Here is a 19,195-nt window from a genome sequence, read left to right as displayed (position 1 = left end):
GCGTTTCATTTGGTTACTTTTTTTCAAAGGCTTTTCAATACTCTGGCTGAAAAAGGCTTTTTCCAAAACCGTAAGTCTATTATAATCAAGCTATCCTTAATTAATAAGTAGATTAAGTGATAATGTTTTCTTGCCACATCCAGGTTTACAAATAATTAGACCTCTAATACTTCTGGTAATATAAGGTTTTTTTGCATTTCATCTGCAGCTGTTTCAGGTAAATATGCTGCTTAACAGTTAGGTAAAAAAGCTTTAGACGTTGGTAAAACTCTGGAGTTGACGCTGGTAGTAGATTTGGTAATAAAACTGCAGCAAAAATCCTGATACCAAAGTCACAATCCCTATTTGAAAAATATACTGGAGTGATACAAAAAGCAAATTATATTTTGCAAAGAGATGTAGACCCAAAGATTGGTTTCACAGATGTTAATTAATTGATGGATAGAAGTGGTATGAAGAAAGTAATTGATATAGAAAAGTTAGTACATAAGTTGAACCATAGTTATAAGAAAGATATAGTTTGGAAGCGAACAAAAGCGCATTGTTTTAACTCTTTCACACTGTTTTTTCTCGTTTCCGGACTTCCGAACCTGCACAAAAAGATTGTTGTTGTTAGCGATTGCCTATTACTTTTTTAAGTTGTCTTTCTGTTTTTATTGAAATTGATTTTTTTGATATGCCTGGTGAAATTTGTGCAATATTTGGTTGTTCAACTTCTAGAAGACACAAAGGTATCAGCATTTTCAAAGTTCCTACTCCAACTAATGATGCAATTAAGAAATGGAGTAATGAGCTTGTTAACGTAATTACTAGAGACAGACTCATCGATGATTCTTTGAAAAAACGAATTGATTCCTTCAACCTTTATATTTATGAGTTTCACTTTACTGAAGATCAATTTTGGGTTTACTCATCTCGAAATATTTTAAAGGATGGGGCATTGCCAACTCTAAATCTCCCCAAGAAAAGTAATCAACCACAGCGAAGTTCAATATCCATTACAAAACGTGAGGAGTTTTTAGTGACGCAAGAGTTAATTTCTCGAACTACAACGTCATGTTACAAATCTTTTGATGATTTTACCAAACGTATATTAAAGCTCTCTCTTGGTGATTGTTGGAAAATTTCTTTGGATGATAAATTTGCAGTAATTACTTGTAATTCTCCAGAACATATTTTACCAAAGTATGAAATTTATGTCGACGAGTTGCTAAACTATTGTATAAGAATTTTTGGTTGGATGTTACCAATAGATCATCTTTTGTACCTTCAATATAAAGGATCTTTTTTAAATGTTTCTTTATCAAAGTTTATAAGTCATATTGAAACTCTTGTTCTTTGTCCTGGTGTTGAAGTAAAAAGTTTAGACTTAATCAACCAAAACTTTAAATTTGAAAAACATGTTATAACTAAAAAGTTTAGCTACTTACTTTTTAAGCAACTTCCTCTTAAACCTAGATTAAATCAAAATGAGTTTTATCGTTCACTTAATTGTAATATTTTAATAAAATCCCAGAATTGTTGTTATTCATGCCGTTCTTTGCAACTTAAAACTAATTATGAAGTAAATAATAAAAAAAAAAAACTTTAAACCAACTTGCAAAGCTGAATGCTCCACTTAAATTTACCTCCACCGAACGAATTAAATTAAGTTTGCAACAACATGGTTTAAAATGCAAACAGTTGGAAAATCAGATTGAACATATGAGAACAGTTTTGAATATGGAAAGTGAAAAAGTTAATTTAGAACTTGATCAAGACCTTAAAACATTGTACTCTGGTTTTAATCAAAAAAATATTCCAGACTTCATGAAACTATTTTGGAATGAGCAGCAAAATTATATTAAAGCTTCTAGTCCCTGTAGTGTTAAGTATCATCCAATGATAATAAAATTTTGTCTCAATTTAGCAGCTAAATCTTTGTCAGCATATTCTGATTTGCGTTTTGATAGTAAGACTGGGTCAGGATTTTTAGTTCTTCCAAGTTTACGCACCTTGAGAGACTACAAAAATTATATACATCCTTCAAGAGGTTTTAATCCTCAAGTCATTAATGATCTTGCAAATAAAACTTCTAACTTCTCTAGTTCTGAACGATTTGTTACAATTCTGTTTGATGAAATGAAAGTTCAAGAAGATTTGGTTTGGGATAAATACTCTGGTGAGTTAATTGGATTTGTAGATTTAGGAGATATTCAAACTAACTATGCAACACTTAAAAATGTGAGAGAGCTAGCCTCTTATGTTTTAGTTTTTCATGTTAAAAGTATAGTAAACCCACTTTCCTATAGTCTAGCAACATTTGCTACAACTGGAGTAACATCAACACAACTTATGTCAATATTTTGGAAAGCAGTGCGTTATCTGGAGAGTATAAATTTGAAAGTCATAGCTGCAACTGCAGATGGTGCATCTCCTAATAGGAAGTTTTTTAAAATGCATAAGAAATTAGATGGTGGCTCAGGGGAAAAAGTTATATATTGCACTAAAAACTTATTTAGTAATGATAATATTACTAAATAAGTTTTTAGTGCAATATATATTTTTCTTTGCAGATGTTCCTCACCTAATCAAAACTTCTCGAAACTGCCTAAGTAATTCTGGCTCAGGATGTAAATCACGCTACATGTGGAATAGTGGATTTTTTCTTCTTTGGAATCATATTTCAACATTTTACAATTCTGATTTAGAAAGAGGTTTAAAACTTGTTCCTAAACTAACAAGCGATCATGTAAACTTAACACCATATTCTGTAATGAGGGTACGTCTTGCCTCCCAAGTATTGAGCGAAACGGTAGGAAATGTTTTAAAGCAGTTTGGACCACCAGAAGCTGCTGGAACTGCAGAATTTTGTTTAATGATGGATAGGTTTTTTGATTGTTTGAATGTAAAGAACAGTGTTGAGCATATAACAAAAAGAAAAGCATTTTTAAAACCTTATGAATCAGTAGATGATTCAAGATTTGCTTGGTTAGATAACTTCCTCTTATACTTTAAATTGTGGAAAGAATCTATAGATCAACGCGAAGGAAGTTTTGACGAGAGTTCAAAACCAAAAATGTTTATTTCCTCTCAAACTTATGAAGGTTTGCAGATTACAGTGCATTCATTTAAAGAAGTTGTTAAATTTTTACTTGAAAATGGTGTTCGATTTGTATTTTCTGAAAGATTCTGCCAAGATGACCTTGAAAACTATTTTGGAAGACAACGTGCAATTGGTCGCAGAAAAGATAATCCATCTATCAAAGATTTTGGCTACAATGACAATACAATCAAGTCACAGTTTTCAGTTCGTCTAATTACTGGTAACATTCAATCTACTAACAATATCATGGATATTGAAAATAATCCTTTACCGAAAAGAAAAAAAAATAGTTCAAAGTTAATTCAAATTAAAAACCAACATTAAGTTCTGCTTTTTCACATTTATTAATTGAATAAAAAAGGTTATTTTCATAACCACAAAGATTTAAAAGCATTATTTGTCATTTACAATGGTGAGAGTATCTATAAATGAATTAGCATAAAGGCATTTTTTTTCTTCAAAAAATATTTCTAAACAAAATAAATTGGTGGGCACCCATCAAGTCCAACTAAGTTAAACCTTAAGTGTGTTTTTTTAGGAAAAGGAAGAATAATGAAAAGAAGCTGATCCCTGCCCTAACCCAAACCGTTCAATGTGTTATCAACTTACTTCCAGGTTCTCCCTAAATCATTCTATGCATGTACCCTCATCTATCTCTAAATCATATATATATATATATATATATATATATATATATATATATATATATATATATATATATATATATATATATATATATATATATTGAAGTACTATCTTGATAAATTAAGTAACTATTAAATAAAATTTTAAACAGAATTAAAGTAGTTTTATGCCATTAATGTTTTAAAAAGATATGTGGCTATGAAAATAGCCTTTTATGTTCAATATTTATGTTAATTTTCTTCACTTGCTTTCTTTATTTCACAGCGCAATGAACGAGTCTTGCAGGTTTTCTTTCTTATCTTATGTTTTTCAATAATGTCTTTGGCATAAGAAAATGAACAAACTCTTACAAATAATGTAATTAAGTGCTCTAGCAAATTCTTACTAACTTCAGTTGATTCAGGATCGTTGCAAACTTGTTTATAAAAAGATAAAACAATATAGTTTGTCAACATGGACTCGATTAAAACTTCAGGATCTAGTTTTGAAAAAACTTGTGTTGTTTTTCTACGAAAAATATTCTCGCATGTCAGAAAAAGATCTTGAATTACATTGTTTACTTTCCACAAACCCCCTCTATCTCTAATATTTACAAGTGTCTGAGTATCATCTTCCATAACCCTGCAGCGCAGTAAAATTGAAACACACTGTTGGCTATACTTACATACATTTTCACTACTTTTAAATTTAGTATAGACTCTCTGAAAAATATATCCAATAAGATATTGTAAACTCTTTCTCTCTATATCAGTTATTTCCTGAGTTGTATTTACAGATTCAATAGTATTTGGTTTTATATGAGAAAGATTGTTTACTATAAGAGAAGACATTTCAGTGAGTAGTGTATTACTCAAAGTTAGATCGCTGAAGTGTGAAGCTAGTAGATTTTCGCTCAACAATCCATAATAATCTTGATAAAATAAATCACTATTGCCATTAAATTTTTCTATTATTAGTTTTAACTTTTGCCAAAGATTTTCAGCATCATCTATTGAAAAACTAAACTTCTCACATGAGAACTGTTTTCTTATATCAAATGGCAGACACATGTCTATTTGCAATAAACTTGCACATTCTTCAACTATGCTTTTCAGCTTTAGTGGTGACAATGTATTATACATTTTGGAAGAACCTATTTCAAAACTCTCTAAAATATGCTTCGATGCAATGTGCCTCTTTAAACCTCTAATTGTCTTCTAAACTTTGGGACACTGAATGCATGCATGTTGTTCGACATTTTCTCTATAAATATCGATATCAGAAACAATAGAATCTATATCTGTAACTAAGTTAATGTCATTGTTAAAAAATCCTCCTTCAACCACGTCAAACAAACATTCTAAATCACTATTTGTCTCGAAGTCGCTGTTAAAAGATGCCATTTTTTAAACTTGTGCAGGTTCGCCGGGTCGTTGTGCAGTTTTCAAGTTAAAATCGAAAAACAATGGAAACGGTCCGTGTTTCCAGACTATCTATTCTTATGACTATGTATTAAATGAGCAAAAAAATTTTGTTCTAAATATCTGGCGTTCAGTTGCATGTCATACTTATTTAGAAATTTCTAAATTTTTTCTTTCAAAAGATCTTGTTAGTTTGATGCATCGATATTTCATGTTAATTGATAACATAGTTACAAAGTTCCTTCGGAATAAAAAGTCGATACAAAAATGATTTAATTACAAATGTTTTAATGATATTAAAATTTTTAAAAATATTATAAAAGGCTTTTTAAAAAAATCATACCAAATCTAATCTAAAATCATAAAAATGTTGCCGCAATCATCATCGAACAGATTTAGGTATTAACAACTGATATATGGTATGGTATATGGTATTTTGTGATCAAGATCTCAATGTTCACTGAACTGAGGTGATATAACTTGTTCTTTATATTGTTTAAAATACTCATCATTTTTTAAACAAATGGCTGGATCATATAAACAGTTGACCATGAATAAAACATGAAAATGGTTATTAATTGTAGACCCATCATGCCTTAATTGAAGGTGGCGCTTACAATTAAAAGTTTTCAATTTCTGTAACAATAACTCTGTTGTTGTGTTCTTACTATTTGAGCATTCATTAATATGAGTTAGTTCAAAAATTATATCTTCTCTTGAAAATCATCAATACTATGCAACCGAAAAAACTTTTTATGTTGTTCTGCAAACTTTTTTCTTATTTGAATTAAGGGGATTTTTCTTCCATAAAGCTCAGTCAAGCTATTTGCATATGAATTATCGCCATTAATTTTCATTATTTCAAGTTTTTGTGGAGTTATTAGGTGTCCTATTGTGTAATATCCAGATTTTACTTTTTTCTTCATGTCTTGTTTAATTTTTGTATTTGTAGGTTCTGTTGGCATTGATACTTTAGTGCCATTAATCCTACGTTTAGATCTTCTTAAAATGGACTTACCTTTACCCTTGTATATAAACTTGTTCAAATCGATGCCATTTTTTTCAAGAAATTCTTTAACTACTTGACCAATGTTTAAAGGTAAAACACCTGCATTATTTTCCATTTAAAACTTTTGCGATAGTTTAGTAAAATTTATATATGTTCCTACTTCATAATTTTCAACTTCAGTTAAACAGTCACTGTCCAACCAACTATATGAACCTATGTGATTTTTTCTAGATGTATTTTGTTTCACATTTGCTCGCTGTTTTGCATGTGCAAGTGTTTCAAAACTTTGACTTAGTCTCAATTTTTTATGTTTAGAAAACGATATTTCTGTTCCAAATAATCTAAATAAAAAAATAGATTTGAAAAAACTTTTATTATAGCTATAAAATTATCTTGGATATAATTTTTTTTTTTTTTGTGAAATATGACACTAATAAAAAATTTGCAATTTTGTTTTAAGACATATACCAGAAAAAATCTGCGCGGACATTATAAAGGATATTTATCTAACTATTGTATTTCGATATTGAATGTTATGTATATTTTGAAAATACATATATTAATATTTTTAAATTTCACTTAAGAAAGTTTGTAATGTTTTGTACGTGAGAACGCATTTTGCGTTTTACACTCGACATCAGCTTTTGCACAGTCTTCGGCTGGACTTTCTTGGTAGCTCTCATCCATTTATTTTTGAAGTCTTTAATGTTTTTGGCTTCTTTTACATTGAACCTTAGTTTTCGTTTGACAAGAGCCCAATATCTTTCGGTTGGACATAGTTCGGGACAACTTGGTGGATTGCAGTGTTTTTCAACGAAATCTGCTTTATGTTCTCTAAGCCAGTTTAAATGTGTCCCAGAGTAGTGACATGATGCTAAATCGGGCCAAAATAACGGGTTACCCGTGTGTTCTTAAAAACGGCAAAAGACGTTTCTTGAGGCATTCTTTTATGTATGTTTTGGTGTTAATTGTTCCCGTAGTCACAAAACAAGAGCTTCTTTCACCACATTCACAAATTGCTTGCCAAACTAAGAATTTTTTAGCAAATTTTTGCATTCCAATGCATTTATATTTGGAATTCAGTTTCTTGCGATTAATTGCTGAATAATATTGGTGTCCTGGAAGAGATCGGAAATATGCAGCACAATAAGTTTCATCGTCAATAATCAAACAAGATTTTTTAGCATATAATTTTTTATAGAGCAGCTTTGAACATCAAATTGAGACATTTTCTTGCTTTTCTTCACGACGAGAAACTTTTTTCTTTTTATAAAATTTATAACCACAATTTCTCTTTACTCTTTGTATAGTGGAAGCACTTGTCTTAAACTTATTCGCTAATGTTCGAACAGAAATCTCCGGTTTTCTGTCTTAGGCATCTTTTACCTTTTTACCAAGATCTCATCTAACAAAACATTTTTTTCTTCCACTTCCTGATTTTCTTATGATTGCACTGTTCTCAAAGCAATCTGCAGCTCTTTAGAAATTGTTTTGTTTGATACACCAGGATTTTCAACGAGAAAATGCAAAATTTTTTCTCGCTTCTTATCTTGATTTGATGACATTTCAATTAAAGCTAATTGTTTTAATAACAGAGTTGTTTATATTTTGAACAACATTAATACAATCACATTTTAAAACAATTAGCTATTTTAAATGATGTACGATTTTCGTAAACACCACATCAGAACACGCGCAGATTTTTTCTGGTACATGTCTTAGAACAATTAACAACCTATCGACTGCTGTATCCTGTAAATGTCTATACTTGATTTGAATGATCTTACATAACAATTTTTTTGAGCCAGAACTATACTTTTTGGAGGTTTGGCTATAAGGTAGCTCTTCGGAATAGATGGCACTCTACACTCAATTGGAGTGAATGGGAATTTTTTTTTAAACTCATTATCAGCTTTTTTTTAAAAGAATTTTGGCATTATCTACCATTTTTGATTTTTCTTTATGTGAATGATAAAGTGCTAATGCTGCTTTTCTTCCATACATGATGCATTTTACTGGAAATAATGTTAATAGGTGTTTATATATTTTATTTCTGATACAACCCTTGCAATTTGAAAATGAATGCTGGGATTTTTCTGTTTCGTCTAGTTTATACCAACTATTGCTCGAAAACAATTCTAATATTGTATGCTTGTTTGTTTTGTTTAATTTGGCTATAGATTGAATTTTAGTTTTAATTTTAGGAAAGTTGCGGCGATGAACATCTGATGATGCAATAAAGTTTTCTAATTGCTTGTCAAATATCAAAGCGTAACAATCTATCTGTTCTTTTAGTGTTACTCCTGATAATACAAGTTCGTATGCAACCACTTTGGCAAACCCACATGTTGTTGGATCAATAATAGACATTGTTGATGTTAGACAAATCCACAATTTTTAAAGAGTAAACTATTTATATATAGTCTTATATATGTTTTGACTTGTAACTTAACATGTAACTTTTGAACAATTCCTAAATTGATAACTAACAGAATATATATAAAGGATCAAACTCAAAAAATAAATCTTTCTATATATGTATTATACAAAGATTTATATAAAAGTACATAAGTGTAACAATACATGTTATTATATATGATATTACAAGACTATATGTAGTATTAAAAATCTATCAACATTTATTTTACTAATCGTACATAAAAAAAATAACATAGATTTCAAAAAAAACGTTCAACTTTTTTTGTAAAATAACATATTGTTTTGAAATTTTAAATCCCGCAATTTTTAAATAACAGTTCTGTTGCGAATGACGCATAAGATAATTTATATGAGTCATTCTCTCATTCCGTCAACTCCGTTTCTGAAATTTTGTCCTACAGCTATAAAAACGCAATTCTTGTACAAGTAACATAAAAAACAGCACCGTGGGTAGTAATAGTTATCGTTAATATAAACTAGCATTTTATCGGATATTTCCAACTAAAATTTAAAATTTTGTGTGCACAATTGTTAATCAAAAATGTCCACTCCGTAGATGTCCTGCATCTATTGTTTTACTCAATAATTTTTTTTTCTTTTGTATTAAGGCTAATCGGGGACTTAATTTGGTGCTTTAGACATGCTAATATATGGTATATTAATACATGTATTAATTTACACCTTATCCTGTTGTAGCTTTTGTCAAAAACTTGCTGTCCCCACATTTTTTGTCCAATCCGTTATTACATTCTAAAATAGTCACAGGTTTGTAGTTTTTACTTATTTACTAATTAAAATAATGAAAAAAAGTCCAGTTCTATGGAATTTATTAACATTTAAAGTTATATCGTGCTGCAAGCATTATTTATATAAAAATGAGAGCCTAATTACCTTATTTTAAAAATGATATTCTTATTCGAAGCCTACTCCGTTACGCTTTTTTATTCCGTAAAATTACAAATTTTTATATGGCGTGTTTTAGTACTCTTCAAATCTTTTGGACAATATAGCAATAAAAGATTTTAAAGATGTTTTCCTATGAGTAATAATGAGATATTATCGATTATGTATAATTATGTCTACTCCGTTACTGTCAACTCCGTGATTTCCTCTTAATAACGGAGTTGACAACAACATAACGGAGCTGACATCACGAATATAAAAAAAATCAAAAGCTTTAAGCAAAGCTATTTTTCTGCATTAAATAAACACGTCAACCATTAGGGACTTACTGCAGCGATAAAATATGATTACCTTGCAGCGTTAAATATGATTACCATATATACGCTGCGTTCTTTTACTTTTAATTTATTGTAAGAGTAATTTGTAAGTATTTTAGTATAAGGATTTATTGTTTGGTTTTTATTTACATTTGACTCTAATACGTTTGGCTTTTAAAATAAATGTAAATCTTAAAATGTATTTTAATAATAATAAATAAATAAACTTTTGGTGTATTAACAATTACAGTTATTATACTATTTTTCCAAAAGAAATACAACTAGGCATATAATATGAATACTTCAAAGAAATCTCGTGCTGAAATTCAGAAAGCGTTTCATGTTCAGAGAATGTAACATTTGTTTTAAGTCTCGAGTTCAATTTCAAGAAAAAGGATTGCTAAAAGATGAAAGTATTATAGTTTGGTTCCAGTGGGAAAAAGAAAAATAGGAATGTGAAAAGATGGGAGAAAAGAAAATAACAAGTGTTATCAGGATAGTGTGAAGCGTGGAACACTTAAAGATCTTAAATTAAAATTCTGTGATTTAATTCGAAACGAGCTATGCAAGCATGTTTTTATAATAAGACACCAGTTCAGAATGTACAAACAATTAAAAGAAACAGTAAATGTGAACGAAGCTGTTATACATATAGATTTTTCTGAGAACTATGTGTGCAAGAATTTTGCTGCAATTCAATCTTCACATTTTGGAGCAAGTAACAAGCAAGCAACATTGCATACAGGAGTAATTTATAAAATGGATAAACATCAGTCATTTACAACTATATCCGACTCTTTGAGGCACGATCCTCCTTTTATATGGGCACATCTGGAACCCGTGCTAATTGAACTCAAGATAGATAACCCACAAATTACAGATATTCATTTTTTTTTCTGATGGACCAACCACACAATATAGGAATAAGAAAAACTTCTTCTTATTCTCTACATTGATATACGAATTAAAATTTAATTTAGCCAGTTGGAATTTTTTTGAAAGTGGGCATGGCAAGGGAGCACCAGATGCGATAGGAGGATCTGTGAAACGTCAGGCAGATCAATTGCTTAATATGGGTTGTGACCTTCCACATGCAGAAAGTTTATATAATTTTCTTAACAATGGACATTCATTAATAAAGTTTTACTACATTGAGGGATCCAAAATTATTTCTTTTGACTCAAAATGTTCCAAAACATTAAAGGCTATTACAGGCACTATGAAATTGCATCAGCTGCACACAGACAGAAAATTTAATGTTTTGTATCGAGATTTAAGTTGCTTCTGTAAGAGGGGTACAGTTTGCACATGCTACGATTTAAAGCGATATGTTTTCCAAAAACACTAGCACGGTAAAAAAGTTTTTGTGTATTTTATTATTTTGCTTATTTATTTGCTTCTATAATAATTAAATTTATTTTAAGTACTTCCGTGAATTTCTTTTTAATATTTCAGAATTTTAACAGTGATAAAAGCATTACTTCGGCCGATGCAATGGATGTCAATGATGACCAATTTCAACATTTAAGCAGCAATATCATTGATCTGGTTAATTTTGATGAAAATTTGAATATCTTGTTGATTGAAGCAAATGATGTTGTGAGCGACCACGACTTTCTTCACATTAATGATGTATGGTAATGATCCAGTAACGGAGTGGACAGCATTTATACAATTTAAATCCGAAAAGATTTTTGTCGAGTTAGTTTCTTTTTTTAAAGACGCTTTACCTTTTTTTAAAAGACAATGTACTGAATTTATTTGTATACTAAGATTTTCCCTTTAATTTAAAATGTAACTTTCACTGTTTTTCTTTTAAATAATAAATAATTAGCAAATGTCAGTAACGGAGCAGACATTGTCACATAAATTAAATTTATTATGTCAATAAATTTGGCTAATATACTTAACATGTAGGCTGTAGTTATAGTACCCAGTATATTTCATTACAAAAATAGAATTTGTTACAAAAATAATAATAATTCACAGATGTAGTTACATTTATGTTACGGTAACGGAGTGGAAAAAATTATTGGGCGTCATTAGGGGACGTCCATAAATTACGTACGCAGTAAAACTAATGCTTTTGGACCCCCCCTCCCCCCTTGTACGCACTTGTACGCTTTTAACCACCCCCTCCCCCTCTGCGTACGTACGCGTTATTTATTAAAAAAGTATGACCTCCCCACCCACCCACCCAAAAAAAAAAAGTTTTCAAAACATTAAATACAAAAAAGATCAACATTTTTAGTTAGAGATTTTTCTGTACTTAACTAAAAAATGGGCAGTTATTAACGAAAGGAAAGAAAAATGATTTAGAAAGGATTCTTGTTGCGAGTATTTTTAATTTAGCTATTTATATTTCCACAAATGGTGACTTAAATAAATTGAAAATGTTATGGAAAACAGGCATGAACTCTGCTTCTAATCTTTCATTAGTAATCTTCTCACTGACTTCTTCACTTTCACTTAAATCACTCTCCATATCAATCTTTATCTTTTGTTTGTTGTGTGCTTTCTTGTGCCGTTTCATTGCTGCCTTGCTCGGCCAGTATTTATTGCATTTGTCGCAAATTCCGTTTAGAAGCTTTTTTTCCAATGAAGGACAATACAGATCAAATGGTATAATTTTGTACTTTAAGCCTTCTGTAGGTATGTCTTGTAGCAAAAGCCTATGCGTCAGAGGTGCAAAGTTTGAATGGTTTGATACGTTTTTAAAATATCGAGATGGTTCCATCGCTTTGTAACCATTCTCGCAGTACTCGTAGATGGCTGGAAATGGAATGAAACGTTGGGGGATGGTATTCAGCCAATTTGTTTCAAACGATGAACAACATAACTTGTCCTGGCATTTCACAATTTGTAGACAATAACGCGATTGCTGGCAATGTTTCTCTACCCAAACAGGATCAGGATTCGGCGGTTTATATGCTTTTCCAACTGGTACTGCCCGGCAATTAACATGGTAACCGTCGATGACGGTTTTCTCCCAAACTTGGGATAAAACGTCAGCCGCTTTTTGAAAATTTTCTACCTCCAGTTCTTGGTTAATTGTCTTCCCAGAAGAATCAAGGTGATTGCCAAAATAATCATGGGGAAGAACTATTCCAGCCAAATCACGAGAAAGAGGTGCCATTCTTCTTTCAATGGGGTTGAAGGCTGAAAGCCCAGCTGCATTCACACCATCAAGCAAGACATCTAAATCCAGCAAGCGGAAGAGATCAACAGCAGTTGCTAACGTTTTAGGGAAGCGTGGTGCTTCATCTTGAGCTCCATCAGTCTCCATTAACATAATTGGTTTACGTCTAACCAACTTGGTTTCAAAAAGCTCCCTAACATCAAAAGCATGTGTAAAAGCATTCGATATATCGTGTTTCCCACTTCGTATGCGTATGAAAGTGTCTCCACTGTAGGATACATTTCCATTATTGTTAACTTCGCATATGCCATACACCGATGGGATTAACTTGTGCTGTGGGCCAACGACAAAGTCATGATCCATAAGTTTGACCTTGTATTCCATATGCATCAGCAACGGCGCTTGAAGGCTTGCAGCAGTAAGACCCAACGGTACCCTGGCTTTATCATCATTGGACATGAAAAGCACAGCTTTTGGTCCAAACAATTTGCAAACTTCAAATATGTCATCAATAAAAGATTTGGCAAACATTCTATCATCATTTCTTTTTCGCAGTGAATTTTCTGGACGTAGTAGCTTCACTGGAACTGTGTTGACATGCTTTTTTCCTTCAGAAGTGTTTTCACGTCGTGGTAAAAGACGAAGGTACAAACCACTTCTACTCAAGTTGAAGCCTATTTTCGTCAGCTCTTTCTGAAGATCATCCAAAGTGGAGACACTGCGAAGACATTCTGTTCTTCGACGCTCGTCAGCTGCTGATGAACTTTGCACAACCTTTATGATTGTTGATAAAAGTTCTGGTTGATCAATTTCGAGCCGTGGTCGTCCAGGATGGTTTTGCATAAACTGTTTCAAAGCACTTGATACTTCAGGGTTGTTTTGACAAACTGTTTCGATGCCCTCTTTAAGTTTTTGTCTCCGTTTTCTTTGTCGTGCCGATTCACGAATCAATCTGAAAACAAAATATTACACAAATCTTTGATTCCGTTATAAAACTTTCTATACTTAAGGTTACCTGGATTCTGCGAACTTTGTAAATACTCAATTAGAAATTCTTATTGACAATTTGAAAAACAAAATTTTGAAAGTTGCTGCCTGCTTAAAAGTTTGGTTTTTATGGCCAAGACGTCTTTCTATACTTCTAAGCTCTATTCGATATATCTCTTAACATTTACCTGTCCAAGTTTGTTTTTTCTCTTCTTATGCTTTCTTTCACATTGTCTAATTGTTTCCTCGTTACAGTAGACAAACCAGAATCGCGTAAGATTATCAAGGATGAAAGCTGTGATTCAAGATCTGAGATTTTCTTCCGACTTTTAACTTGCGCCGGATTTGCTCTTTCCTTCTCGCTTGATGTTAAATCTAAATTAGGAAATACCCAAAAATAAACTTTTATAAATTCTTGACAGTTATAGAGATTGGATGTAGAGAAATTGGTCAAGATCTCCAGTTATGATGAATAAAACTATGCGATTGCAATATAGTCGTACAAGGTAGTTTAATTACCAATTCGGTTGAATTCAATATATAGAAAATCACGAGAGAAAAAGTTTGTAAATTATCACAAAAAATGGCTTACTAAGTTCAATCCTTTCAGGTTCTGTCGTTGTTGCGTTCGGAAAACTTTGTATTTTATTTGACGAAGACGGCACTGGATGGATATCTTTTTTCTTTTTGCTAGGCGGTGATAAAGCATTTCCCCAGAATGACATGATTGATCCTTTTGACTTTGTTGCTTTCACTTTTAATTCGTTTACTTTTTTTTCATACAAAGACTGATCATATTTTACTATTTTCCACAATTCCTGTGCGTGCTGATACTGCTTTTGTTTTTCAAGTGTTGAATATGCTTTCTTATATAACTCAAGGAGTTGAAGATACTTTTTCTCGTTCCCAACAAATTCGTTCGACATCTTGGAAATAAGCAGTTTTTTTTTGTTGCAACGTATTCAGTTATTTGAATGGAAAGATAAAAGTTTTTGTTTATTTGGAAATAAACGATTTAATCATAAGATTCAGTGTCGTTAAAGCGAAGAACGTAAAAAAAATAACTTGACTCAAATTAATTGCAATCACATTTCGCAATAAAAGGTGTTGGTTTCTATTAGCATTAAAATTGCTGTTTTTAAAAATAATTGTTTTTTATAATAAGAAAAAATACATTAAAACTTTAACAATAATTTGAAGTAGTACATTGTTAATAAAAAGTTAATAATAAAATATTAATTTAAAATAATAAAAAATTAACTTGTTGTAACGTTTTAATTGAAAAGATAAAAACCAGGTTGCGTATTAAAAAAAAAAGATTTTTTACATTCGAAAAGTTCATTGCTTTTTGTACGGATCAAGTTTTAAAAATATCTCCAGAGAAAGATAGTCAAACCGCGTACGTACTCGCTGTCTTGAAACCCCCCCCCCTCCCCTTGTACGCATTTGTACGTTTTTTGGTAACCCCCCCTCCCCCATACCTGCGTACGTACTTTATGGATGCCTCCTTACTTGATGATATCCAAAAACATTTAAAAAGCAGATTTGTGCAAAACCAAATCTATTTTGTAGGGGAGATGGGGGCGCATTGATCGCCGGGGCAGTATGATCTTTTGGCTTTTACTCGTTCATTTTTGCCTTACTAGAAGTGAGGTTGCAATTTAATTAACCATTATGCTTCCCTAATTGATTATTCGTAATATTTTTTCATAAGGTTATCAGCGTCAAAAAAAATAAAGAAAATATTGTTTTTCGTCATAAAAAGTGATTTTTTTAAATCGTACTATAATTCAAATATATTTTTATTTAGATGTCTGTATGGGTTAACAACAATTTTATTTTAAATTTGTAAGTGTTAGGTGTATAATATAATATATAATTTTTATTTGGCTGCAATTTATACAGTAGATATTGCTATCAATATGTTACCTATACCTATTGGGGTACATTGATCTTTGACTATGCGGGGCCCATTGATCGGAGGATCAAAGTGCCCCATAGAAGACGAGGTGCCCCATGTTTTTGTTTATAAGCAATACAGTTAAACGAATGGAATTGTATTTATGATTTAAAAAAAAACTATATATAAACAAACAATAGCTTTTAGCATTTCATTTTTTAAATCTACTTATTTTATAAGCTAGTAATAATAATACTATTATTTTATAATATCAAAAGAATAATATTTAACATAATAATTTAAAAATATTTAACATAATATTATTATGTTAAATATTAGCATTTATTAAAAACATATGTTTTTATTGATATATTTTTTTACAGATCTTAAAATGGTTAGAAATAGAAATAAAAAAAACAAATAAAGTTGCTATACCAAGTGAAACAATGAAAGTAGCTGTTAATAAAGTTTTAGAAGGAACACAACTGAATGTTGTAGCACGTCAGTTTAACATAGATAGAATGACTTTAAAAAGATATTGTCGTAAAAAGAGGCTTAATCCAAATGAAGCTTTCAAGCCTAACTACAACAATAGACAAGTTTTTACAGCAGAAGATGAAAAAAGTTTATCAAGTTATTTACTAATTGCATCAAAAATGAACTATGGCCTTTCAACTAGGTCAATGCGATTATTGGCATATGAATTTGCTTTAAAAAACAATAAGATATGCCCATCATCATGGATCAAAAATAAAATTGCAGGCATTGATTGGTTGCAAGGTTTTATGAAAAGACAACCAGAGTTGTCTCTACGAACACCTGAAGCAACGAGCTTCGCTCGATCAACAGCTTTTAACAAACACACTGTAAGAGAGTTTTTTCAAAATCTTAAAACGGTAAGAAATCAATATAAATATAATCCTAACTGTATATATAATGTTGATGAAACTGGTTTAACAACCGTTCAAAAGCCGGTAAAGGTTTTAGCTGGTAGAGGAAGCAAACAAATTGGAAGAATCACATCTGCAGAACGAGGAACATTGGTAACTGCATGTTGTGCCTCTAATGCTATTGGAAATTCCATTTCTCCATTATTTATTTTTCCTAGGGTAAAGTTTCATGATTACATGATTAAGGAAGGACCTCCTGGATGTGTGGGATTTGCAAATCCTTCTGGTTGGATGAACTCAGAAATTTTCATAGAATGGATTAAACATTTTGTTAAATATTCAAACTGTTCTCAGGAATCTCCAGTTTTGTTACTTCTCGACAGTCATGAAAGTCATATTTCTGTTAAAGGCTTGGAGCTTGCAATTCAACACGGAATTACAATGATAAGTTTTCCTCCCCATTGCAGCCATAAATTGCAGCCATTAGATAGAACTGTTTTTGGACCATTGAAAAGGTTTTACAATTCTGCATGTGATAATTGGATGGTTTCAAACCCAAGACCAATGACCATTTATGATATTGTTTCAATAGTTCGAGAACCGTATACAAAAGCTTTCTCACCATCTAATATACAGACAGGATTTAGAGTAGCTGGCATTGAGCCATTTAATTCTGAAATTTTCAAAGATGACGAATATTTACCATCATCAGTTACAGATAGAGCTGCTCCAGATACAGTTACTATCACTCCTGTCAACAACATGGAATCTGAAATGTTACCAGCACATGTTAATCACATAGAGTCTGAAATAACTATAGTAAATATTGAAACAAGTATTTTAAACAAAGTGTCAACAAGTGTTGCTTCTATAATCTCACCTGAGGTTTTAAAACCTTACCCAAAAGCATCTGCCAGAAAAAAAAAAGTTAAAAGTAGGCAGTTAAAAACAAGGATCTTGACTGATACTCCTGTCAGAAATGAAATTCGTTTGTCAAAAGAAAAGAAAATTTTGAAGCAAACCAAAAATCAACAAAAAGTCTCCACAAAAGATAAGAAAGAAACTAAGAATTACTTGCTTAGGAATAAAAAACAATGTAAACCAAAAGCTGCTTCACAACTTGACTTTCACAAATGATGAAATATTCTTAATCAAAATATTGTACTTTTAACAAGTCTTGTAAACTTAAAAGTTGTATTCTTATTTCAGTCTTTATATTTCAGTTCTTATAAATTTCAAGTTGTTGTAAAGTTTTAAACGTATATAAAGCGGGTAGCTTATAGCTGCTGTGATTTATACATTTTTTAATTAAAAATTAGACTAGTGGGTTTAACTGCTATATTTAAAAAATAATTAAAAAATTTAGATGTATTATATGTTATACAATATTACCCTTTGACTAAATTATTTACAAGATTTAGTTATAGAAGTGTTAAACGTTTAGATAATATTACGCATATAAGATCAATGTGCCCCAAGTCGGAGATCATAGTACCCCATAGTTTGGGGTACATTGATCTTTTGAGAGGGTTGTTTAAAAGTTAAAATTATTGATGTTTATCATTTTTTTAAATCAAAATATTTATATATTCCAAAAGCCAGATAGTTCTACATGTGTTTCGTAGTTAATAAGTTTTTACATCTCTTTCAGGTTCTGCGCAATTTTCAAAACACTGCTACGGCGATCAATGCGCCCCCATTCCCCTACATCCCTAATGATAAAATTTACCATACTTGTTAAAATTTTATAGATAGTCCAAACTTTATTTTCATGCAACATTAGTTGCGACAAAACCGTCTTATGAGAAATTGATTCATATAATAAATTTACCGAAAACTACAGCCGAGAATATTGAGGAAATATAACCGAGTAAAATACAACCGAGACTTATTTTTATTATATTTGTCTTTGACGCAACCGAACCATAATTTATTTATAAATATTTATTACTTTTTAGTGAATACGATTGCAAAATGTTCACATTAAGTACGTGACAAACCTTTTCACTTTAGCGTTTGTTATAAAAAAAAGCAAAGTTTTCTTATTGTAAAACAGAAAAAGTTGTTTTTTTTTTTTAATTTGTGAGTTGCATGGTAACTTGAAAGACTTTGTTACGATGTGGTTATATGTATCAAAGCTCAACCGATTTTCTGAAGTTTAATTTAGGCAAAAATGAGCCCTAGCCTTTGTGCCCGAACATGTTTTGCAGAAAACATTGGCTTTATTCTAACCCCAAGTCTGTCCTGGAGGTTACTTATAAAATATATATTTTAATTGCATCAAAAAGTGCATTGAAAAACCTTTCCCACGATACCAAGTATTTTGCTTTTTTTTTGACATTTGAACGAAATATCAACTAAAGCATAAATGCAGTTTTCGCTGAAAAAAACTGTCGCTGGAATTTTGGTCCGCGAAAATTTTTATCCCAGACCAATATTATCGTTGAAATTTTTGGTCCGGCCGGATTAACTTTTGCGATA

The 19,195-nt window shown here is 31.0% G+C and overlaps 2 protein-coding genes and 1 pseudogene across 2 annotated transcripts; 1 reads left to right on the top strand and 2 right to left on the bottom strand.

Annotated features, from left to right (window-relative positions):
• Window positions 1-592: 592 nt before the first annotated feature.
• LOC149890114 (uncharacterized) lies at window positions 593-3,466 on the top strand (annotated as a pseudogene).
• A 454-nt stretch (window positions 3,467-3,920) lies between these two features.
• LOC149890113 (uncharacterized) lies at window positions 3,921-5,127 on the bottom strand. Its single transcript, XM_090084571.1, has one exon. It carries the CDS (start codon window positions 4,849-4,851, stop codon window positions 3,961-3,963), a length of 891 nt encoding a protein of 296 aa, XP_089940697.1. The 5' UTR covers window positions 4,852-5,127; the 3' UTR covers window positions 3,921-3,960.
• Window positions 5,128-12,145: 7,018 nt separating this feature from the next.
• On the bottom strand, window positions 12,146-15,058 carry LOC149890112 (uncharacterized). Its single transcript, XM_090084565.1, has 3 exons — window positions 14,517-15,058; window positions 14,113-14,299; window positions 12,146-13,889 (listed from the first exon to the last, which is right to left on the bottom strand). Exons 1-3 carry the CDS (start codon window positions 14,848-14,850, stop codon window positions 12,155-12,157), a joined length of 2,256 nt encoding a protein of 751 aa, XP_089940691.1. The 5' UTR covers window positions 14,851-15,058; the 3' UTR covers window positions 12,146-12,154.
• Window positions 15,059-19,195: the final 4,137 nt, after the last annotated feature.

Source organism: Hydra viridissima, unplaced genomic scaffold (genome assembly GCF_058129835.1).
Source record: "Hydra viridissima isolate aposymbiotic clone 2 unplaced genomic scaffold, HvirCarnegie_v1 scaffold_4, whole genome shotgun sequence".
Lineage (NCBI taxonomy): Eukaryota > Metazoa > Cnidaria > Hydrozoa > Anthoathecata > Hydridae > Hydra > Hydra viridissima.
The sequence above is the reverse complement of the archived record's forward strand: the minus strand, read 5'-3'. Positions and strand labels throughout refer to the sequence as shown.